General features: G+C 31.6%; 1 protein-coding gene across 1 annotated transcript in view; it reads left to right on the top strand.

The window, feature by feature from the left end:
* Positions 1 to 5118, top strand: part of LOC105794785 (protein DETOXIFICATION 12) — a 37878-nt gene extending 32760 nt beyond the window's left edge. The window contains exons 2-8 of the mRNA XM_052628550.1: positions 53 to 597; positions 684 to 770; positions 912 to 968; positions 1083 to 1321; positions 1414 to 1619; positions 1884 to 1938; positions 4837 to 5118. Coding sequence (XP_052484510.1) covers positions 53 to 597; positions 684 to 770; positions 912 to 968; positions 1083 to 1321; positions 1414 to 1619; positions 1884 to 1925 — 1176 coding nt within the window. The 3' untranslated portion in view covers positions 1926 to 1938; positions 4837 to 5118. The remainder of the gene's footprint in view (positions 1 to 52; positions 598 to 683; positions 771 to 911; positions 969 to 1082; positions 1322 to 1413; positions 1620 to 1883; positions 1939 to 4836) is intronic.
* Positions 5119 to 27271: the final 22153 nt, after the last annotated feature.

The following is a 27271-nucleotide window of genomic DNA, read 5'->3' as shown; positions in this document are numbered from 1 at the left end:
CTATATAAACTTAGATAATTTCCTAAATTTTGTAATTTGCATGTGATTACAGCTAGGAATGGCATGTGCATTGGAAACACTATGTGGACAAGCTTATGGAGCTCAACAATACCGAAAATTTGGAATCCATACCTACACTGCTATATTTTGTTTGATCTTAGTATGCATCCCTCTGTCGGTCCTATGGTTAAACATGGGGAGGCTACTTGTGTTCATTGGTCAAGATCCCTTAATTTCACATGAAGCTGGTAATTTCATTTCGTGGCTTATCCCAGCACTCTTTGGTTATGCTACATTTCAACCACTTATTCGCTACTTTCAAACACAAAGTTTGATCACTCCCATGCTCATATGCTCTTGTGCCAGTCTTATAGTACATATACCTCTATGTTGGGTTCTGGTATTCAAGTCTGGGTTGGAAAGTATAGGAGGAGCATTAGCAATTAGTATCTCAAACTGGTTAAATGCTATATTCCTTTCACTTTACATGTGGTACTCTCCCACCTGTACAAAAACTCGTGTCCCTATTACAATGGAATTATTCCAAGGATTTGGAGAGTTTTTTCATTTTGCTATCCCTTCTGCTGTTATGGTTTGGTATGTTTTCTCCTCTTCTCCCCACCTGAATATATATATCTAAGCTGTTGAAGATCCTTAATGTCTTCTTTATTTAAACAATACAGCCTTGAATGGTGGTCATTTGAGCTACTTATCATGCTGTCTGGGTTTTTACCAAATCCAAAGCTAGAAACATCCGTCCTATCTGTGTGGTATGTTCATTTGTTATTGTTTTGGGTCGATGCATCTTGTATCATAAAAATCTTAATTGGATATTGTAATTTTGTGATTTTTTTCCAAGTGCATCATATTGTAATTATTGTATTAACAAGTTTTTCAACTTTCCCAATCAGTCTCAACACCATTACAACACTTTATGCCATACCACATGGAATTGGTGCTGCAGCAAGGTCTGCCCTGATATGCATGCATATACTTATTTTGTAATTTTTTACTAATTGAAGTTACAACTTTTTCAAACCAGATTAATTTAGCTAAGAACCATTTTCAATTTGTATATATAGTACTAGAGTTTCGAATGAACTAGGGGCAGGGAAACCCCAAGCAGCACATGTAGCGGTGTATGCTGCTATGGCTCTTGCAGTTTTGGAGACCCTTATAGTTACTGGAACCCTATTCACAAGTCGACATGTTTTCGGTTATGTTTATAGCAACGAGAAGGAAGTGGTGGATTATGTGACAACCATGGCTCCCTTGGTTTGTGTGTCTGTTATTCTTGACAGCTTACAGGGGGTTCTTTCAGGTTAAACTCATTATCCTTTTGGTGAGCAATTAATATTTTTCTAAGAGATGAATGTTATAGTAGTCTTACAAATGGTTAGATGCATAAAATAGGTATTGCAAGAGGGTGTGGATGGCAGCATATAGGAGCGTATGTCAACTTGGCAGCGTTTTATCTTGTTGGAATCCCTGTCGCAGCCACCCTTGCCTTCTGGTTACACTTGAGAGGGATTGGCTTATGGATTGGTATACAGTTCGGTGCTTTCACCCAAACAATTCTGCTCGCCATTGTTACAAGTTGCATAAATTGGGAGAAACAGGTTTGTCATCCATTCTCAAAATCTTGTATAATATTGCAACTTAGCTGTGGTTGTTTATGCTCTTGCCAAAGGTTTGACAAGAAAAACAACATTGGTTGGATTAATCTTAAAAATTTCAACTAATCTTCATTTGTATAATGGTAATTTTACCTTCTAATAAATTGTTAACACTAAACTACCTTGAGAGACTCTCCAATTTCACTTGCTTGGTTTAGTCTTCTTCTCTCTTATATTTTTTTCCCCTGGATTGTTCCAAAACTGCAGGCAAGTAAAGCAAGGGAAAGGCTATTCCAAGGACTTCAATAGAGTATAGAAACATGTAAGAAAACACAATTTCGAGAAATTTGATTTTTCCCTTGAATTTAAAAAAAATTTAATTAGTTCCCTCAATATTTTTTTCCTTTGAAGTTTTAGAAAATTTCAGTTAGGCCCCTTAAATTTTTGAATATTCTCATTATACATTTAAAAGAAATTAATTAAGCTCTCTTAAAATTTTTGAAAATTCTCATTAATCTCTCAAAAAATTTAATTAGACCCCCAATTTTTCTTTAAACAAATCCTCATTAAACTCTTAAAATTTTTAAAAATTTTACCACCCGATAGAAAAAACTTAATTCCAAGATCCATCATTGCTTTTTTCTCGCCTCTTGAGATTGTTTCGGCTTTGAAAATATCTTAGGAAGTTTAATATTCAAAAACATGGATTGATTCATTTCTTCATTATAGGCAAAAAAAAGTTTCCTTTTTTTTTTCTTTAGTTCTTGCAATGAGGTTTATGATTTCCAATGGTTGTCATATTAGACTTCAAGTCATGATAATGAGTAGCTAATTCTTCAAAGGTTTTTAGAATAATGCCTTGACAAATGTTACATAAACTATAATTTATGCATTCTATGCACGTGTCAATGACAGAGTATTCAAATAATGCTGGCCATGGGTGTAACAACTCGATTTTTTTATCAATGTTGAAAAATGTAGTTTCGAAGTCGAATTTCGTAAATTGAGTCAGTAGGTTTATTAATTAAAGGATTTTCATTTTTATTATGAAATTATAATATTGAATTATCGAGTAATTAAATAAAAAAGTAGTTAATTGTAGTACAGGGGCTAAATTGCAAAGTGTTGACTTAAGTGAGAATTGATTAAAGAAATGCATGAGGCCCAATAATGTAATTGGACCAATGACTAAAAAGCTATTTAGCCATATTTAGTTCATGAACTAGTGGGAAAGAATGATCTCATCCATCCACTTCCAATTATTCAATTAATATTAGATCATGGTCATCTTGTTAAAGGTTAATTAAGTTTAGTTAAGCTTAATCAAATAGTAATTACTTGTATATATACTAAGTGGGTGGAAATAGAATGAAATTTCTTTCTTCTTCTTCAAGTGTGTCATCCATGCCAGAGAAAAAAGAGACAGAAAACTTTGTAAATTTTTAGCCATTGTGGTCCTTAAATCTACCAAGGTAATAAGGATTTCTTTGATGATTTTTATAGATTTATGATCTCTCAAGCTTAGAATGACAAACCTATGTTTTAGAATTTTCAAATTGTTGTATTAAATTCTAGTTGTCATTATTGATATTTGAAGAAATTGAAGCTTGGAAGTGATAAATTAGAAATGCTAACTTTAGATTATGTTAATAGCATGTTAGTACATAGTAAGAAATAATGAATTAAGCTTAAATTTAAGTTAAGCCTTATAGTTAATTTTATGACATTAGGGACAAAATTTAATAGAATAAAAGTTTTTTTTTTGTAAAATTATGCTATGAATTGAAAGCTTGAGGTCTCTAGCGAATAAATAAGAAGTTGAATTTTGGTTCGATAGAGAATATTGAAAGATACGGAGTTTTCAGATATTTGGGCTTAGAAGGACTAAAATGAATAAATTGCATTACATGATTTATTACTGTGTTTCTATGTGTTATAAGTGAAACTAATGTCATTTGCATAAATGGATTCATCGTACATAGTTAACGACGATGTTAGGACGTCGAAGGATAAATGAAAGGTGAAGGTTGTAGACGAGTAGCTTCTTTTTGTTTTGTGCTTTCATGACTTGACCTCAATTCATAGCTTAAGTAAGTATTAAATTGAGTAAGGTAATAGTTGGTGCTTTGTCTCATAAAAGGTAAGTTTCACCTATGACTTAATATTTGATGAAATTGAGACTTGATGAATTGTTATGATCATGCATGTGACTGAGTACATGCTATGTAATAATGAAAAAACTATGATAATTACATGAATCAAATAAATGTTATTTGATAATATGATTGAATAATTGTATGAAAAGAATGTTTGATGTAATTTATTTGAGAATTGGTTAAATGTAAAGTATGTTAAATGGAAGTGTGATATAATATATGAATGATATACAAAGGCTTGTTAATGTATTACAAATAATATGAAAATGACATGTAAATTGTAATTGATAAGTAAATCTTGTATCCATTGAAATGATGAATACCTTGTTAAACGATATCGGATAGAGTTGGGTATAGTTAGCATGCTATATGATTCGTGTAGTTTGTTGATGGGAGCATATTGGCACTTCGGTATGATTGATACTGACACTTCGGTGCGATTGATATGTATAGTGTTAGGGGAATTAGTTTATATAGGTCTGATAAGCACTTTGGTGATTATTATAGAGTGTTAAGGGTTTAAATTTATGTATTCGTCTTGAGCCCGTGTTCGATTTAAAGGATTGTAAACTATGTAGTATATGATTAGATATGTTAATCGATATTGGATATTGAATATTTCATGTTGATTTGAGTAATTGCATACGATATTGAAAGATAGCATTTGAAAGATTATGTGAAATTTGTAATACGAGCCCTGATGGTAGATGATGCTTCAAAAATGAGTTGAACTACTCGATTGGTGAAATTAAGATATGGATAGTGATATGAGAATGTCATATGTTTATAAAAGATATTAAGATAACATTGATATTGTGATTTGATTTCATGTATAGATACTAAATACCAAATGTAAATCCTTGAAGGCACATTGATAAGTTAGCATTTGGAACCTAAATTGGATGATGAAATGATAAATAGACATATAATAAATAATATGAGCATTTTTATAAATGATTTGGATGACTAATTAATGTGTTTTTTTTTTTGCATTGCTTTCAATTTATGTTAGCACCACTGAGCTCTTTTACTCAGCGTGCAAATTTATTTGTTTTCTTGCGCAGGTGACGTTTAGGTTTTGAGATGGTCAACAACATCTGAGACTTAATTTTTGGCTCAATAGAGTTTGTATAGCTTATATGCACTTTTTAGCAAGTTGGCATGTACCTAGTGTCATAACTTAGTTTTGGGAGTCAATTTTGATGTTTTGGTATCTACTATGCTACTAGAGACTTGAAATTGAAGTGTGGTTATATATGTATACTGGTGTGTAAATATGTTATTCTATGGATATGCTGGTATGCATGAACTTTAAGCAATGTTTATTCTATGATTCAAGTGATGCTTGCATGCCAAGTTAGTGAACTTGATGTTGGAAATTGGAAATATTGTGATCATATTAATAACCATGTGTATGTCATGGGCCGGGAATCAAAGCCTGTGAAGAATACGCACAGAATGTCCCATGGAGGTCCATTGATTAAATGAGGCTTATTCGACCAACTTGAATTGGCCCAATTTGAGGAACATGTGAAGAAGCCCATCTACTTGAAGCCTTGAAGGTCTAGTGAAGCACTTAAGAGAAATTAGGGTTATTTTGGTAAATATGGAAGCTAATCTTAGAAGATTTGATTTTGTATTCTTAGAGAATTGTGTAAATCCCTTAAGAATCTCAATTGTAAATTGGCTTCAATCTCGACCGTTGGTGCAAATTAAATTGTACCGTTGGATCTTAGGGAGCTCAACTATAAATGGAGGCATTCCCCCTCATTTGTAATCACCTCATTCTATAGTAATTGAATACTATTGAAAGCATTTACTCAAACATCTTGTGAGCATTATTTTCTTGTGGTTTTTTATGTACTCTCTGTAACACCTCTTACCCGAGACCGTAGCCGGAGTCGAGCACGAGGCATTACTTAGCTTATCTTACAAATTCGGAGCATAAAAACTTAGTTTGGAAATTTATTTCACTATTTACAGCAAATCTGTCCACCTGCATAGTAGTCACTTATTTAATTATAAATCGAGTTACAAAACTTGAAATTTAGATCCGTAAATTTTTCATGAAACTACAGTCATATATATTTTCATCATAAATTTTTCAGAATTTTTGGTTTAGCCAATTAGTAGAGTTTATTAGTTAAAGTCTCCCCTGTTTCAGTGACCGACCATCCTGACCTCTTGTCACTAAAATTCAATTATCTATTTGTACAGACTTAATATGGTGCTTCCACTTATTTCTCCTGAAAATAGACTCATCAAGGAATCTATACATATAGATTATAACTCATAATTCCTTCTGTGAAATTTTTAATGAATTTCTAAAATCAGAACAGGGGACCTCAAAATCATTCTGACCCTGACTCACTAAAACTAAAATATCTAAAAATATACAACTTTTTCTCTTACTCTATTTCTTTCATGTGAAAGTAGACTCATTCAGATTTAATTTAGTATCTCACTCAGCTTCTAATTCAATTTCCACCATTTTTCATGATTATTCAAAGCTACCTCAATGCATATATCAAAAAAAACTGTTCCATTGCAAATTTTTAAAAAAAATTCAATATAACCCCTTTATAACTATCTAACCTTCCCTGCAAATTTAAATCACAACCAATTCCAGTATTTCAACTACTTCATTTAAATACTAATGAAGTTCAACCAATCAACCATTTCAAACAAAAAACATGTATATATTTCGATATCTAACACAACCATAACATTCAAATTTATTTTGCATACTTAGTCATTCATACTAATACTTTTTACTTCAATTCCCTATACATGCCATATAAATCCAAAAAGTTGTTTAACAAAATTTACCGGAGTAAATCTGGATAGTGTGATCGTTGTTCTAGATCCGATCCTCCGAAATATATATATACGTCAATCTACAAGAAACAGTAAACACACACCAGTAAGCTTACAGAAAGCTTAGTAAGTTCACAGGCTCATAATAAAATCTTACCAAAATTTCACTAACAACATTAACAAACAAATAAAAATTCAACATTTCCTACCAACCACAATCTCAAATAATAAATATATCCAATCGAGCTCAATATCAGAAGTCAACTTCTATTCCGACATTTAGCTTCAATTGCACTTACAAATACCTGTCAAATTAAGGATAGTCTTACGGAATTGAGTACATCGTTTGCCCGGTACCACAATTTGCTTGAATATTTCACATTGCTATAACTCAGTATGGCTTTCTTCACGGAAATACCATACCTACTTTTCACAACTCAGTATGGTTTTCTTCACTGAAACACCATACCTACTTTTCATAACTCAAGATGGTTTTCTTCACGAAACACCATACCTACTTTTCACACTTTGCCATGGATCCACCATGGACTTATCCAATCAATTAAATCGTTGGTTGCCAAACATATGTACTCAATCCTGCGTATCCCTTAATTTGAACTAACAATCTCATCTTCTTCCCATTTTTACCATAATCATAATTCAGTAACAATATATGAATTTATACAATATATCATTTCCACATTAACAATTAATCATAAAAATTCAGCCATATGAACTTACCTGGGCCAATTCGTAGAAGTTGTAAAAGTTCAGAAACTAGCTCGATACTTTCTCTTTTTCACGTTTATCTTCGGATTCCCGATCTATAATATAAATTTTTCCATTCATTAGCATCTAATTCAATACTAATTTACTTCACAATTTATGCCTTTCAATTTTCAAAATTACACTTTTACCTCAAAATTCACAATTTTTACAATTTGGTCCCTACTCAATTAACCCTTCAATTGATCTAATTTTTCTCAATTAACACCTTATATAACCATTTTAGACTACTAAACAGCCTTTGATATTCATAATTTCAGTACGAAACCCCAATTCCTAACTTTTTCACAATTAGGCCCTAAAATCATTTTCTACTAAAATCACTTTAATAAGATCATAATATAATGAAATTAAGACTTAAAATCTATAATAATTCATCATAAAATTCCAGGACTTATTCATGGTAACTTTCAAAATCACTCATAAATTCAAAAACTAATGAATTCAATAGTTGGACCTAGTTGTAAAAGTCATAAAACATAAAAATTACAAAGAAAAAGCAAGAATTGAACTTACATGATGAAAAATATGAAAAACCAGCTTGAAAAATCTCTCCTATTACGTTTTGGCTGAAGAAAAATGATGATATCTCTAGATTTTTCACTTTTATCTTTGTTTTATATATTTAATTTGTAAAATTTCCAATTTTCCCCTTATTTCTCCTTACTTTCCTGCTGATTTTTCTTGCCCAACCGTCCAGCCCATAAAATTTTGGGCCTAATTTCCTTTTAAATCCCTCCTCATTAGTCACTTAAGCTATTTAATCATAATTTAACAAATTTTACATTATTCTCAATTTAGTCCTTTTTAGTTAATTGACTAACCAAACGTTAAAATTTTCTAACGAAACTTTTATAATAACTCAATGACATTCCATAAATATTTATAAAAATATTTATGGCTCATTTTATGAACCCGATGTCTCGACACCGTATTTTAGACCCAATTTACCTATTAAATTCTTTTTAAATCACAAAATTCACTAATTCAAAATTCTTCTAAATTCACACTTGACCCATAATTATTAATTTATTAAATTTTAAGACTCACTTGTCAGATTTAGTGATCTCGAATCACTGTTTCTGACACCACTGAAAATTAGGCTGTTACAACTCTCCCCCCTTAGAAAATTTCGTCCTCGAAATTTGTTACCTGAAAATAGGTCCGGATACTGTGATTTCATTGATTCTTCTGTTTCCTAGGTTGCTTCCTCCATACCATGTCGATGCCATAGCACTTTTACCAATGGTACTCGTTTGTTCCGCAATTCTTTAACTTCTCGAGCCAAAATCTTTACTGGTTCTTCCGAATAAGTCATGTCTGATTGTATTTCTATTTCGGTATGAGGAATCACATGCGAAGGGTCTGATCTATACCGTCTCAACATAGATACATGAAACACATTATGGATCTTCTCAAGTTCAAGAGGCAAAGTCAATCTATAAGCTACTGGACCAATTCTTTTTATGACTTTATACGACCCAATAAATCGTGGACTAAGTTTTCCCTTTTTACCAAACCGTAAAACTTTCTTCCATGGAGAAACTTTCAAGAACACACGATCACCCACATTGAATTCTATATCTCTTCTCTTCAAATCTGCGTACGACTTCTGACGATCGGAAGCAGCTTTCAAACTATCTCGAATAATCTTGACTTTTTCTTCAGTTTCCCGAATCAATTCCACTCCTACTAACTTTGATTCACTTAATTCAGTCCAATACAATGGGGTTCTACATTTCCTTCCATACAGAGCTTCAAACGGTGCCATTTTAATACTAGTTTGATAGCTATTATTATAAGCAAAATCAGCTAAAGGTAAATACCTTTCTCAGCTACCACCGAACTCGAGTATGCAACACCTCAACATATCTTCTAAAATCTGAATCACTCGCTCAGATTGCCCGTCTGTTTGAGGATGGAAAGCTGTACTAAATTTTAACTTAGTACCTAAAGCTTCCTGTAATTTACTCCAAAATCTCGAGATAAATCTCGGATCTCGATTAGAAATAATGGACGTCGACACTCCATGTAATTTCACAATTTCTGACACATATAAATCTGCTAACTTTTCAAGCGAAAAATCTGTTTTGACTGGAATGAAATGTGCTGACTTAGTCAACCTATCAACAATCACCCAAATTGAATCTTTCTTTTTCGGAGTGACAGGTAATCCAGATACAAAATCCATCGTGACATTCTCCCATTTCCACTCAGGAATCATCACGGGTTGTAACAAACCTGTGGGCACTTGGTGTTCTGCTTTTACCTACTGACAAATTAAACACTTTGCAACGAATTCACATATTTCCCGTTTCATACCAGACCACCAATAAGTTCCTCTCAAATCACGATACATTTTCGTACTGCCCGGGTGAATAGAATACATGTTGTTATGGGCTTCAGAAAGAATATCATTCTTCAAGTCTGAATTATTCGGAACACAAATTCTATTGCGAAAACATACCTCCATCATCAATATTAAAATCTGAACTCAACTTGTCCCGAACCATCTGTTTCTTCAGTACTAATTTTGGATCATCTTTTTGCAACTCTTGAATCCGCTGAAAGAATACAGGTTTCACTTTCAACTCTGCTAACACAGAACCATCTTCATTAATAGATAAATGAGTATTCATAGCTCGAAGTGCAAACAAAGACGACTTTCTACTGAGTGCATCTGCCACTACATTTGCTTTCCCTGGGTGATAGTCAATGACAAGATCATAATCTTTCAACAACTCCAACCATCGTCTCTATCTTAGATTTAACTCTTTCTGAGTCATTAAATACTTCAAACTTTTATGATCAGTATACACGTAACATTTCTCACCATATAAGTAGTGTCTCCATATCTTCAAAGCAAACATGATTGCCGCCAATTCCAAATCATGTGTAGGATAATTTTTCTCGTGCGGTTTCAGTTGTCGAGAAGCATATGCCACCACCTTGCCTGATTGCATAAGTACATAGCCCAAACCATTCAGAGACGCGTCACTATATTCTACAAACGCTACACCCGACTCTGGTTGAGTCAACACTGAAGCCTCTGTCAACATTTTTTTCAACTGATCGAAACTCTACTGACATTCATCTGACCATGTAAATTCAACACTCTTTTGTAATAATCGAGTCAATGGTAAGGCAATCATTGAAAAATCTTTGACAAATCGGCGATAATAACCTGCCAATCCTAGAAAACTCCGCACTTCAGTAACATTCTTCGGAACTTTCCAATTTACCACTGCTGCTACTTTACTTGGATCCACTCTGATTCCATTAGCTGATACAATATGACCCAAAAATGCAACTTCATGAAGCCAAAATTCACATTTGCTGAATTTTGCATACAACTGTTTCTCCCGCAAAGTCTGTAATACAATCCTCAGATGTTGTGCAAGTTCGGGTTCTGTCTTTGAATAAATCAATATATCGTCAATGAACACAACCACGAATCTATCCAAATATGACTGAAAAATTCGATTCATCAAATCCATAAAGGCAGCCGGAGCATTGGTTAAACCAAATGGCATCACCAAAAATTCATAGTGACCATATCAGGTTCGGAAAGCAGTTTTCGGCACATCACACTCTTTAACTTTCAACTGATAATACCCGGATCGAAGGTCTATTTTGGAAAATACTACAGCACCTTTCAACTGATCAAACAGATCATCAATACTAGGCAAAGGATATTTATTCTTTACCATTACCTTGTTCAACTGCCTATAATCTATACACAGTCTTAAAGAACCGTCTTTCTTTTTCACAAACAAGACAGGTGCACCCCAGGGCGACATACTCGGTCTAATGAACCCTTTGTCTAATAACTCTTACAACTGAGTTTTCGACTCTTTTAATTCTGCTGGTGCCATTCTATACGGTGTTATGGATATCGGAGCTGTTCCTGGGACCACATCAATCACAAACTCAACTTCACGATCTGGCGGTAAACCTGGCAATTCCTCAGGAAACACGTCAGCGAATTCATTAACAACTGACAACTGTTCTAGCTTTAATCCAGAACCCCGGGTATCAAGAATATAAGTTAAATATGCTTCATTACCTTTCCGTATCATTTTCTGAGCTGAAAAGGCTGAAATAATTCTGGTATCATATTTTATATTTCCAAACTCGGTTGAAATTACATCTCCTGCCTGGTTTTTCAAATCAATTTGTTTCTCTCGACAGTTCACTATAGCATCATGTTTTGTTAACCAATCCATTCCCAAAATAATATCAAATTCCCGAAAAGGTAACAACATCAAATCAGCAGGGAATTCACAGCCTTGTATTTTCAGTGGACAATTTCGGCATATTAAATTGACTAGTACACTTTGTCCTAATGGATTTGTAACTTGCACATTATAATCAGTAGATTCAACAGATAATTTCTTTTCTGATGCTAATGCAGTGCAAACATAAGAATGTGTAGATCCAGGATCAATTAATGCATACACAGAATCATCAAAAAGATAGGAAATACCAGCTATCACATCTGGAGCTGCAGCCTCTTCCCTTGCTCAAATGACATATGTACGTGCAGGTGCTCGAGGTTTTGATCGAACAGTAGAATCTCTTATTCCCGAGTGACTAGCTCCCTCTGCACTACTTTGACCCGAACGTTTGCCTTTCTGAGAGGTAACTGTTTGTTTTTCTTTTTGTTCTTCTTCTTCCTTCGACAGTTTGGGGCAGTTTCAATAAAATGATCGGTACCCCCACACCTATAACAAGCTCCTATTCTGCCCCAACATTCACCAATATGAAACCTCCCACAATTTTTACATCTAGGCTTGGGAAAATTTTCTACACTGCTAACACTAGCTGCAGGTTTAATAGTTACTCCAACATTCCCCTGAATTGTCTTACTTTTATTCAATCTTTCCGAAGTTGAAGTAGGTCGGCTTGAATCATCTCTGAACTTTTTAGCTGGAACTGTCGATATTGATCTAGAATAACCCCTCTTGAAAGATTCTTTGTTCCGACTCTCTCTTTGCTTCTTTCTGTTATATACTTCTTCCATCTTCTGGGCTCGATCTGACAGAGTAACGAATTCTCAAATTTTTGTGCCTCCAATCATCATTCTAATTTCATCATTTAACCCTTCCTCAAATCTAATACACATTTCTTCTTCAGTCGACACAATATCTCGAGCATATTTACTGAGGTATACAAATTCTCTTTCATATTCAGCCACCGTTCGATTTCCTTGTCGCAAATCAAGAAATTCCCTCTTCTTTTTATACAGATATCTCTTACCGACATATTTCTTTTTGAACTCACCTTGGAAAAATTCCCGAGTAAGCTTCTCTTCAGATACTACTGCTTCCACAGTTTCCCACCAATTATATGCTTCTTCTTTTAGTAAAGAGACAGCACATCTTAGATAATCATCCGGAGAACAAGCCATCTGTTTAAAAACTCTTACCAAACTTTGTAGCCAATACTCAGCTTTTGCAAGGTCATCATCTGATCTACCACGAAATTCTTCAGCTCCAAACTTCCTAAGCTTTTCAATCGGTGAACGTTTACTAGATTCAGTTGTTGAAGGAGGTGGAGGAGCAACTGGGGGAGCCACAGATGGTGCAGTAGGGGGAGGAGGTTGTTGAGTTTGAGTTCTTCCTTGCATTAGATCAGTAAACCACTGATTCATCACTCCATATATCATATTTTTAAGATCTTGTTCTTGAGCCAGAAAGATTGGAACATTACTGCTTGTTCCTTGTTCAGAGGTCTGTACTCTACTATTAGCTTCTTCCTGTTCATCACGTTCAGGACTATCTGACATCTTTAAAATCTATAAAAGAAAACAAGAATCAGATCGGATCATACAAATCACACTATCACAAATTTATATGGCATGTATTTCTCAACACTTTACTCATTACATTCATTCCGAGAATCGACTAAACCGAAGCTCTGATACCAATAAAATGTAACACCTCTTACCCGTGACCGTATTCGGAGTCAAGCACGAGGCATTACTTAGCTTATCTTACTAATTCGGAGCATAAAAACTTAGTTTGGAAATTTATTTCACTATTTATAGCAAATCTATCCACCTGTGCAGTAGACACTTATTTAATTATAACTCGAGTTACAAAACTCAAAATTTAGATCTGTAATTTTTTCCTGAAACTAAACTCATATATATTTTCACCATAAATTTTTCAGAATTTTTGGTTTAGCCAATTAGTACAGTTTATTAGTTAAAGTCTCCCCTATTTCAGTGACCGACCATCCTGACCTCTTGTCACTAAAATTCAATTATCTATTTGTAAAGACTTAATATGGTGCTTCCACTTATTTCTCCTGAAAATAAACTCATCAAGGAATCTATACATATAGATTATAACTCATAATTCCTTCTGTGAAATTTTTAATGAATTTCTAAAATCAGAATAGGGGACCTCAAAATCATTCTGACCATGTCTCACTAAAATTAAAATATATAAAATATACAACTCTTTTCTTACTCTATTTCTTTCATGTGAAAGAAGACTCATTCATCTTTAATTTAGGATCTCACTCAGATTCTAATTCAATTTCCACCATTTTTATGATTTTTCAAAGTTACCTCAATGCATATATCAAAAAACTGTTCCATTGCAAATTTTTAAAAAAATCAATATAACCTCTTTATAATTATCTAACCTTCCTGTAAATTTAAATCACAACCAATTCCAGATTTCAACTACTTCATTTAAATACTAATGAAGTTCAACCAATCAACCATTTCAAACTAAAACATGTATATATTTCGATATCTAACACAACCATAACATTCAAATTTATTTTGCATACTTAGTCATTCATACTAATACTTTTACTTCAATTCCTATACATGCCATATAAATCCAAAAGTTGTTTAACAAAATCTACCGGAGTAAATCTGGATAGTGTGATCGTTGTTCTAGATCCGATCCTCCGAAATATATATATACGTCAATCTAAAAGAAACAGTAAACACACACCAGTAAGCTTACAGAAAGCTTAGTAAGTTCACAGGCTCATAATAAAATCTTACCAGAATTTCACTAACAACATTAACAAACAAATAAAAATTCAACATTTCCTGCCAACCACAATCTCAAATAATAAATATATCCAATCAAGCTCAATATCAGAAGTCAACTTCTATTTCGACATTTAGCTTCAATTGCACTTACAAATACCTGTCAAATTAAGGATAGTCTTACGGAATTGAGTACATCGTTTGCCCGGTGCCACAATTTGCTTGGATATTTCACATTGCTATAACTCAGTATGGCTTTCTTCACGGAAATACCATACCTACTTTTAACAACTCAATATGGTTTTCTTCACTGAAACACCATACCTACTTTTCATAACTCAGTATGGTTTTCTTCACCGAAACACCATACCTACTTTTCACACTTTGCCATGGATCCACCATGGACTTATCCAATCAATTAAATCGTTGGTTGCCAAACATGTGTACTCAATCCTGCGTATCCCTTAATTTGAACTAACAATCTCATCTTCTTCCCATTTTTACCATAATTATAATTCAGTAACAATATACGAATTTATATAATATATCATTTCCACATTAACAATTAATCATAAAAATTCAGCCATATGAACTTACCTGGGCCAATTCGTAGAAGTTGTAAAAGTTCAAAAACTAGCTTGATACTTTCTCTTTTCCACGTTTATCTTCGGATTCCCGATCTATGATATAAATTTTTCCATTCATTAGCATCTAATTCAATACTAATTTACTTCACAATTTATGCCTTTCAATTTTCGAAATTACACTTTTACCTCAAAATTCACAATTTTTACAATTTGGTCCCTACTCAATTAACCCTTCAATTGATCTAATTTTTCTCAATTAACACCTTATATAACCATTTTAGACTACTAAACAGCCTTTGATATTGTAACACCCCAACTCGTGTCCGTCGCCGGATTAGTGTTACGAGGCATTACCGATCAAAACCCGACTCAATTTTTTATAAATAAATTAATCCATTATATATATACTAAGCCATAAATCCTAATCAATACACATTTGAATATATATACATTCGTTTACTCTATCAATAAGCCAAACGTAATTAATCACCAACATTTACAAGCATACTTCAATTTATAAATCATCTTCTATATTCACTTAACTACTAAATCCAACCAAATCATATATATTTCATATATAATACATAACCTAGACACTTAACTTAACATTATTTATCTTAATGAATATAACAAACTTACTTACTTCAACCACATAATTACGAAACACTTGAATGAAATCACCATGCACATATATATATATATATATATATATATATATTACCATATAAATACTAACCATAAAATACTAATCCATGATTAAAGTATGCTTAAACCATAATTCAGCCCAAAACCGAACACAAACAAGAAAATTAAGCCATTTTTGCATGGCTTAATATTACATAATCTAAATTCAAGTATTTCAGCTACGCTATACATGCCATAAGATCAAATTCAAAATTTACAAAATACCGAGAGGAGTCGATAGTGTGATAATCTTCTCTGACGATCCCCGAGCTCGTAACCAACTTCTAAAATCTATAAAACGAAGAACAACATACACACAGTAAGCTATTTAAAGCTTAGTAAGTCATAAGCAAAAATTCATATATATATATATTAATACTTATTCCATCATTAAGTTAAAATAAACCAAATACCATAATATTTTGTACCATATAACACTTTAATAAAAATCACATTGTATTTTCATATAAACAAACCATATGGCCAAATACACATAAATATTTAGCAAAGCGAATATTCAATAAATCATTATGCTAAAACATGCTTATACTCAAATGGTTAACTCATACTCTATATTTCATTTGAAACTATTATCAAATTAAAATAATCAACTTACCTTATCAACAATTAAGCAAATGGCTAACACATACCTGAATAATCTAGCTTTCTTAACACATTTATTTGCTTTTACTATTGCTCATATAAAATTTATAAAACATAGAGCCTTGTATAAAACACCGGCATAAAGCCTGCTAGGCACAAAGCCCGATTCATTTCACGGCACAAAGCACGCTAGACATAAAGTCGAATTAATTCACCAAGCATCAAGCACGCTAGACATAAAGTCTAAAATAATTCACCAAGCATCAAGCACGCTAGGCATTAAGCCCGAAAATCTCATATACAAAGATGATCTTTCAGTATAATTCTTTATGTTTACATAAGTCTTACTCAATAACCAGTATCTCCGTAAAAATTGAATTATATTCAATTCTTCATAGCGAACAAACATTCGAACCACATATGTATAATTTACAACATTAAAATTCAGCTCAAAGAATTTGTAACCTATATTCGGACCACATATGTAAGTAAAATTCATACATTAAATTCAGCTCAAGAACTTTGTAACCTATATTTAAACCACATATGTATATAAAATTCATACATTAAATACAGCTCAAGAACTTTGTAACCTATATTTGAACCACATATGTATATAAAATTCATACATTAAATACAGCTCAAGAACTTTAAATATATATATTCGAACCATATGTGCATATATATATATAATTCATAATATTAAGTTCAACTCAAAGAATCAAAGAACTTGTATCATACATTCAAACTTTATATATATAATTCATAACTTTAAATTCAACTCAAGAAATTAAATCTTACATTGAACTACATATCCATATAAATTCTACTATTAGTTTCATATCATTGAACTTAAAGCATACTTTAGCTAATATACATGTAATTTATACCATTAATATCAACCTCCCAAAATCAATTTCTATGTTCGGCTATCACATAGAAAAATCACCAAGTTTTATTCAATTTATATACTTTTAGTTCCAGCTTACTAAATGTATGATAGATATATTTATATAAATTCCAATTTAATAACATTTAAATTGCTATTAGACTTACCTAAATGACGGTGAAAAGTCGAAACCAAACGATTACTCGACAACTTTAGTTTTCCCCAATCCAACTCGATTTCTTCAGTTCTTGATCTAATTATATTCAAAATAAGGTAGTTTAAATATAATTATATTCAATTTAATCCAAAAACACATAAATGGGTAAATTACCATTTTGTCCCTAACATTTACACTTTTTACAATTTAATCCCTATTGGATAAAACACAAATTACACAAAACATTCAAAATTTGACTATACCATGCTTAGGCCTAATCTTTATTATACTCATACAAGTCCATGCATTTCATTTATTTCGTATTTTAGTCCCTCAAAAATTTATTTTCACAATTTAGCCTTAAATACTCAAATTCATCAAAAATTCCAAGACAAAACGTGTTAATCTAAAACATATCCTTCATTATTCATCATCAAACATCACAAAACACAAATATTCATCAATGGCATAACTTAAAATATTCATCAAAATCAGAAATTCAAGCATGGGTCGGGTAGTATTCAAAGCAACGATCTCAAAAACGTAAAAATTATCAAAAACCGAACAAAGAACTAACCTTAATTTGAGCTCATTAATGGCCGAACCTAGCTAGATTTTTTTTCCTCTTGTTTCAAATTCGCAAGAGGAAGATGATGATGAATTTATTTTCTTTTGTTTTATTTAACATATAATAACATATATTTTTGGTTTACTATTTTAACCTTATTTAATTTAATTATAAAACATATAATACAAGGGCAATGTTGACCATTGCCACCCACTATCATCTAAATGGCCCAATTGTCATTTAAACCCCCCATTTTTAAAAGACAACAACAATTAGGTGCTTTTAAAATTGACCCCTTAAATTTTTAATTTTACACGATTAAGTCATTTTCTTTAATCGGTCATTCAAACGATAAAATTTAAACATGGAAATTTCACACAATCAAATTCACACATAATAAACTCTCTAAATACTATTCAAATATTTTTTTTGACTCAGATTTGTGGTCCCGAAACCACTCTGTCCGATTAGGGTCAAAATTGGGTTGTTACAGATATTCATGATTTCAGTAGGAAACCCCAATTCCTAACTTTTTCACAATTAGGCCCTAAAAATCATTTTCTACTAAAATCACTTTAATAAGATCATAATATAATGAAATTATGACTTAAAATCTATAATAATTCATCATAAAACTCCAGGACTTATTCATGGTAACTTGCAAAATCACTCATAAATTCAAAAACTAATGAATTCAATAGTTGGACCTAGTTGTAAAAGTCATAAACATAAAATTACAAAGAAAAGCAAGAATTGAACTTACATGATGAAAATATGAAAACCACTTGAAAACTCTCTCCTATTACGTTTTGGTGAAGAAAATGATGATATCTCTAGATTTTTCACTTTTATCTTTGTTTTATATATTTAATTTGTAAAATTTCCAATTTTCCCCTTATTTCTCCTTACTTTCCTGCTGATTTTTCTTGCCCAACCGTCCAGCCCATAAAATTTTGGGCCTAATTTCCTTTTAAATCCCTCCTCATTAGTCACTTAAGCTATTTAATCATAATTTAACAAATTTTACACTATTCTCAATTTAGTTCTTTTTAGTTAATTGACTAACCAAACGTTAAAATTTTCTAACGAAACTTTTATACTAACTCAATGACATTCCATAAATATTTATAAAAATATTTATGGCTCGATTAATGAACCCGATGTCTCGACACCGCATTTTAGACCCAATTTACCTATTAAATTCTTTTTAAATCACAAAATTCACTAATTCAAAATTCTTCTAAATTCACACTTGACCCATAATTATTAATTTATTAAATTTTAAGACTCACTTGTCAGATTTAGTGATCTCGAATCACTGTTTCTGACACCACTGAAAATTAGGTTGTTACACTCTCGTTGCTTCTTTGTCTTTGAGTTGCTTCCGCTTTATTTTTGGTGACTTAGAGAATTTCTATCAAGAATTCTCACTTTGTAAGAGCTAGGTTGACTTAGGTGGATTTGAAACAAAGAAATCATCTAAGGTCGCACGGATTGCGAGACTAAAGTTCTAGCCCCGTGACATATGGATGTGTTTAAATATGCTTGAATGATGTTTAGAACATGTTTTTAATGCCCGGTGATGTTTAGAAATGAAAAGGTAATGTTTCAAGCCAAACTAGGTAACTTTAGGGGTTATTGGGTCTTGACAAACTTCTTTCAATATAAGGGGTCAAACATATCGATACAAGTAGGTTAATAGCTAAAAATAAACAATACTAGCCAAATGCATTGGTACAATCGACATTAAGTACCCATTTGGTCCTTACCACCCCTGAACACTTAGAACTCCTTTTAAAATGTTTCTAAATTGTTTTAAATGACATAAAATTCTCTTAATCAATGTGAAGGTGTTAATATGAATTGTTAATGCTTGGTTGTTCTTAATGAAATTAAATTGGAAGTTAGTTCAAGTTGCTCTGGCAAAGAATGTGGTGTCTCATAATCGGACTCGGAGATCGGATCATGTATGGGGTGTCACAATGCGACACATGTTGTAGAATCTATTGAAGAATCCGCTCTTAAGTTGTTCCCAATTGTGAATTTCCTTAATCTCAAGATTGACTTACCAATCAAAGTAATACTTTTTAGTGATCGAATAAAACTAATTTACCATGGATCCAAATTTGTACAAACAATGTTATAGGTTCATATGAATTATGCAAACATGTTGATTTAGATTTTCCTTAGCATCGAATTGTTATAATTTTGGGTTGTTAATTTTCAAACATCTTTAAACAATCAATCCGTTAAAAGTATGAGTTGACATATATAAAATAATTAATTTTTGATAACTTTCTTGATAAGCTCCTTAAATTGATCATAGTAAACTTTACGTGAGAAGAAAGTTACAACATCCTTGTAACTCCCCATCGTAATCATTCACTTATCATTTCAACCAATATTTTTTACAGGGATTACAAACTCTGTCAAGTTAGTTTTTAAAATTAGGTCAAAATATGTTATAAGTCATTATACTCTTCAAAAAATTGGAATTCAACCTTTTATTCTTAAGAATTTAGTTTTAGGACAACCTTACAGATTCGTTTACCAAAACTTTGGTGGCTAGGAGTTTTTAGAAACATGTAGAGGGGATGGGTATACGAAATATGACTCATCTACTTCACTAGAAAAATGGGAGGCCGTTGGGATCTAGTGCCTTTAGTGTAGTTTTCTATCATACATAGTTGTAAATTTTCAAACAATTTGGTTTAATAAAATTCCATCATAAACATTAATATCGTTTGCATTTTTCCTCAACGATTTTTGCACATAAAGCAAAATGAACAAGAAAATATTGGCTCACTAATTACCTAATGTTTAACTAATATTAAGTTGCATTATGTGGTCGGATCATAATGCAAGAAGATAACTTATATTAGTAGGTAATTTAAATGGTCCATAATTTAATTGGAATTGGGCAAATCGGTTAAAGGACTAGTACGTCGTTGATCAAGTTTAATTAAGGAGATACCTTATCTTGAGTATCGGAGCAGATGACTTCCAAAAGATAAAGACAGATTTGATTGTATGGACTGATAATATATCAGAAATGACCCAAGTAGAATAAATCCTAGATCTGTTTACGGATTTATTCTCTTGTGACGTTCATAGTGTGATTTACCTTAATCTTGATTAAGTGAAAGACTACATGTGCATGACTCGCATACTTTGATGTATTGAAAGTCTGAGCTCAATTGGTAATAAAGTTGGAAGTTGGGTATACAACTTCTGCATGACATAGTTTCACTTATAATAATGGAATTTATATCCCGATAAAAGGTAAATGATATCCTCTCTTTGGTATTACATGATAGATGGAAAAGTAACGTGGCCACGAGCTATTTGCATGGGATGAATAATTTAATTACTATGTATTAGTAATTGACATTTTCATGAAGGAAGATGTAATAGTTTCCATGAGATAAAATAGGGTCATGTTGGGTGAACAGATTTAGCCCAGAAAGATTCATAATATCCTATGAGGGTAACAGACTTATGATAATGTCATTGGACGAACACTTGATAAGTAGCTTTCTTAATGGTATATAATAGGGAGAGCTCAGTTATGGTACTTTATTGAAATGATTGCATGACTAAATAATGTTGCAATTAATAGACGAAACGTCGGATCTTAATTAAAAATTATTTGAAATCTAATTATATATGTCTAATCAGTTTCTCCGCTAGCTTAATACAACCTTGATGCTTTGCATTTGAATCGATGAAGTAAATACATGAAAGCAATGAATTAGGGAAATAGATCACATGTGTCATTATTCGCAATGAATACGTTTTCTAGTTATGAGCAATAGATGACTTAAAGATAAAATTAATTTCTTTGGATTATTATTTAATTGATTGTAATTAAATAATTGAATTTTGAATTAGAAATTAAATTAATTATTCATTTTGTAGTTTTATTGAACAATATAATTAAATTTTTACTCAAATTCTAGTATGGTAAAGTTGTTGGATCTCGTGTCCTAAGTGTAGTATATTCATTTGTACACTTATAATTTTTTCGAACAATTTGGTTAATAAAAGTATTCATGAATTATATTAATATCCTTTGTATAATGTTATTATGTGGGTTTTGCATGTAAAGTAAACTAGAAGCAAATATTAGCTCACTAGTTGTCTAATGTTTAGCTAATACTAAGTAGTATTACGTTATCGAATCGTAATATGAAAAGGCAACTTATATTAGTAGACGAACCTAAATATGTCCTTAGTCTAATCAGAAATGAACAAATCGATCGAAAGATTAATATACCATCTATGAAGTCCAATTGGGGAGATGTTTTGTCTTGGGCATCGGAACAAATGACTCTCAGAAGATAAATACATAGATGTGACTGATTGGACTGACAATACATCGACTAGACCTAAGCAAAATAAATCCTGAATCTGTTTATGAATTTATTCACTTGTGACGTTTATAGTGTCGTATACCTTTATCCAGAGTGGAGGGTGGACTATATATGTGTGACTTGTATACTTTGATGTAAGTAAAAGCCTTAATTCGAATAGATAAGGAAGCGAAATTTAGTATGTTGGGTATACGACTTCTGCAATATCTAACACTATTCAAAATATTGGAATTCATGGCTCAAGACATGGATAAATGATATCCTCTCACTAACATTACATGATAGAGGGAGAGAATTATAACATCCCAAAAATCAGGTTAGGGGAATCAAGTTAACAAGCTGATAATTTGAATCAAATAGAGAAGTTAGGGTTGTAAATAATTAATTAAAATATTAAAATAATAATGATGGGGATTTTTTAAATATATATTAAGTATGGAAATTAAAATTTAACGTTTGGTTATTAATTAATTTAAAATGAAATTTAAATACGAGGTCAAATTTGAAAATAATGGGTTTTAAATTGAATTAAGGTTGATTTGGAAAAGGGAAGAAATAGGAAGGGGTCAAAGGGGCAATAGCCCAATTTTTAAAATATGGTTGGCTATTTAAACCCCCAACCGTCCCCTTCCCTCTCATTTTAACTTCACATTCAAAAACTTCCCAAACCCAAATCTGATAAATACTCTCAAAATTAACTCATCCTTCTACATTTATTAACCTCTTAAACACCAAAATAAACTTCAATTTCAAAGAAAGAATATGATTTCTTTATCAAATTTGTCAAATACCTTGTCACGTTCATCTTTGAATTAGCTTCAAAACTTGTTGTTTTCTTCAAATTGAGATAATATCTTAACTTATTATGGTTAGATTAAGGTTGTTGTTTTTCTAATTGAAATTTAATCGAGAATGTTGAAAGCTTTTAAGCTTTAAAGCTTTTAATCAAATTTTGGTTCCAATGTTGAAATTTGAAATAATGAGTAATTCTATTGTTTTATTGATTTCCAACCTATTTTGAACTAAATAGAAGGTATTTGAACTCAATTTGATAGATCGTTATCCAATTTTAATGAATTTTGAGTTTCCCCATTTTTATGTTCATACAAGCTTAATTTTTGAAAATTTTAAATTCGTGAGATTAGGTAAAATTAAATGTTTATATTTGTAATAATAGGTTAAATAGGATGTTTAGAAACTTAATTAAGGTTTAGGGACAAAAATCGAGTGTGGAAACCTCATCTTTTGGCAAAATAAGTTGATTTTCAGTATGAGAAAAGTGAGCTTAGAGTGGTGATTTTGTTAATGTTTGTTTGACTTTAAAGCTATTAGTAATGATGTTACATTTTATTTAATGTGTATGAAAACTTTTACGAGCAAAGCAAAAGAGAAAGAAAAGCTTGTTTGAAATCGTTGTACGAAAGGCGTCAGCTAGGTGAGTGGTTGGAATTATAGCTCTTAAGCATGACCTAAGGTTGAATGAGGGTTTAGGTTGGTCTAAACACCTAATCTAAGTCCGAGAGTAAGTAATTATAACTATATCTTATTACATATGATGCTTGTGTGTGAGGTTGTGAAAAATCATGTGAAATGTTTAAGTGAGTGATATGTGAATATGACAGTGTTTGTTAAGTGAACTGCTAAATTTATGCACTATCATGTTTTAGAGTGATTATGGTTCTTTTAAACAAGCGTGTCAGCACTTGAAAGTGTATATAATGAGTTGTAAAAGTGTTTTTAACAAGTGAATATGTGCATAAAACAATATGTAAATGTGTGTTTGAGTGGATATGTTGGCATTGTGAATGCTTGGAACCATTGGATATCATTGGCATACCATAGGATAGTGAGTACTCACCTTTATTGTTTATGATGGGGTGTTTTGGCTCGAAGATAGCGATGGAGGAATAAAGGAATGTAGAGCATAACTCCATTCATTGAAGATAGCTTGGAGTGTTTGGAGAGTGTTAACATTCGTGCTACACTTATACGGAGATAGCGCAGGACTCTTTGAGTCATTTGGAGTGTTTGAATATCCGCTTATCCAGTGCATTGCTGATTATATTTATGTTTCCATGTCACATTGTACCAATATATCATTGTGTTTGCCTTATGATATGTTTGATGTTATGCCATGGTTGCATGATTTAGTATGTTTTCTTTCAACTACAGATTTTATGCTTAATTGTGGCAATTCCTTGTGCACCCACTGAGCTTGACAAAGCTAACACTCCCTTGTGTAAGGAGGGGAATGTGTGCAAGTGGTGATCCAAGGCAAAGCAATCTTTTGAGTAGGTGACTTGGTTTGATTTTGCAAATAATAGAGGCAATTTGGGACTCATCCATAGAGGGAATTAGACTTTGTTTTGTTTGGATTGTAATTGGACATCATGGATTGTTTATTTAGTTTTTGGGACTTTGGGTTGTTTTAGAATCTCGCTTAAAATGCTTGAACGAGTATGCATGTTAATGGATGGTATGCTAGGTAAATCGATTGTGGACTTGTAAATGCATGCTAGTATAGATAATTGAATGAAGTGTTGAATCATGTTGTTTTATGTTTTAATGATTGTAAGCATGTTTTGTGTGTTATATGTATGTTATACAATATGTTAGATTAAGGAAATTTGGCACGTTTTGTGGTCATGACGACTTAGTCCTGACTTTTATACTATGTAATTGAAGCCTTAAAAATCATAAAATATTTTGAAAATTTGCATGGCCAAGTTTTATAAGATTAATTTCATAATTTTACTGTCAATTTTATAAAAATATATTTTTCCAAAATTACGATTTAGTCCTTAACCTTCATTTTTAAAATTAAATGAGTTTTACTTATCGGTTTTAGTATTTTCTTCCAATTAATGTTTTAAATAGTATGTCATAGCATGTATGCATGTTTAGATTTGTTTTTTTTAATGTTTCGAGTATCGTATGTAAAATGACATTTTTACCCTTAAATGTTATTTTGATGATTTTGCTAGAAGAGCATGATTCTAGGGCTTGATTGTTTAATTTCAATTGTTGGTTGATGATTAAACATGTATCTATATGGTGTGAATGGTGGATTTTGTGGTGTGTTTTGATGGTCGATGTGGAGAGTCACGTAAGTGGCTAATGTGGCGTTTTAGATTCGGGTCAGACCATCTGTAATACCCCGAAAATTACTACAGTAAGAAAGTAAGATAATATTCCTAATATAGTTAAATAAGGAAATAAAGTGATAAAAAGGGTAATTTTGAGTTATGTCAACATTGGGAAGTATATTATGACATGTTAATTTAAGAAAGGATTAAATCACAAAAGTGAGAAAAGTTTTGTTGCCCAAGAGTAAATACTTAAAATTTGAGGGGATAAAGTGTAAATATAAAAAAGTTAAAGGACCAATAGTGTAAATATTTTAAGGGTGGAATAATCTAGAAACTAAGGAAAATGGATGAATTAGGACCAAATTGAAAGTGTGAAGAATTTTGAGGGACTAAATTACAATTTTACCAAACTAAGTGATGACTCAAAGATGGAATTTTAAAAGATTATAAATGGCAAAATGGTCAATTAGAGAGAGAGAATTCTAGAAGGTAATGATGATGTTGGTGATATTTTTAATTAATTAATTAGATAAATGTTATTTAGTTAATATTTTATTAAGATTTTTAGTATCATTTTATTATTAAATGTTTAATATAAAAGGGAGGAAAGATGAAGAGAAATCATCATCTTTCTCATGCATTTCACGTTAGAAGAGAAGAGAAGAAAGAAAGTTTTGCTTTCTTTACAATTTGGCCATTCCACCAAAAATTTACCATTTTCACCTAGAAATCAAAATAATTTCCATAGCCATCAAGAGAGAAAGATAACAAGAAGACTATGGGGAGCTAGAATATCAAGTTAGATTCAAGTAATAGATGTTGGAGAAGAGAGAAAATCAAGTTAAAGGTTGAAAACAATATGACAAAGTAAGAATATCAAGATTTCAACATATTTTTAAGTGTGATATTATTGAAAAGTATGGAAATGATGTTATAGTAGAGTTCTCTTATATAAGGTCTTATGTTTTTGATAATTTAGTGAAGAAAAATAAGAGAAAGTGATGCGAAATATTATAGAGAAAGCGAATAAGTTAGTAATCAACATTTTGTACTAAAACAGTTTTGGACAGAAGCAGTAGGTTAACTTTAAAAATCACCATAAATCGTGAAAATTGAATTAGAGTATGAATAAAATATCAAATTAAATATTATTTAGTCTAGTTTCTCATGGAAGAAACGGTGTAAGTAATGAAACTGTAAATCATGAGATATAATAAATTTTGTGAGACAGTGTCAAAATGAATTCAGGTTCCTCTGTTCTGAATTGGAAAAATCATTAAAAATTGTAAAAATAATAATTATGAGTTATAATTTATATTTTAAAATCCTTAATGAGCATATTTTCAATAGAAACAAACGAGGACATCATCTGAATTCTGTACAAAGAGATAATTATTTTTTAGTGAAGAGGGGTTGGAACTGTCAAATAATGAAATAGGGGAAACTTTAAAGAATAAACTGTACTTATTGGTTAAACCAAAAATTCTGAAAATTTTATAGTAATAAGATATGTGAGTTTAGTTTCAGAGAAAATTAACGGATCTCAATTTGGAGTTATGTAGCTTAAGATATAAATAATTTTGTGACAATGACTCAAGTGGACAGCTTTGAATGAACAAATAAATAAATAGTGAAATTATAGATAATGTTACATATAAGCATGTTATATACATTAAGGACGTGGAATGGAGAGGAGGAGGAGGAAAATATATGATTATTCAACTAGCATGGGTTTTCATTAAAAATGGCTAATTTGCATGTTTTAAGTTCAGGGACTAAATTGAATGAAAGTAATATTTTAAGGGTAAATTTGTAAAATGTCAAAAGTGACCAAATTGCATGAAATGAATTTTTATTATTTAAATTAATAAATTGAATGAAATATTAATTTAGATCAAGATTGGGTGGAAATTCAAGGAAAATAAAAAATT

The sequence above is a fragment of the Gossypium raimondii genome, chromosome 3, assembly GCF_025698545.1.
Source record: "Gossypium raimondii isolate GPD5lz chromosome 3, ASM2569854v1, whole genome shotgun sequence".
Classification (NCBI taxonomy): Eukaryota; Viridiplantae; Streptophyta; class Magnoliopsida; order Malvales; family Malvaceae; genus Gossypium; species Gossypium raimondii.
The sequence above is the reverse complement of the archived record's forward strand: the minus strand, read 5'-3'. Positions and strand labels throughout refer to the sequence as shown.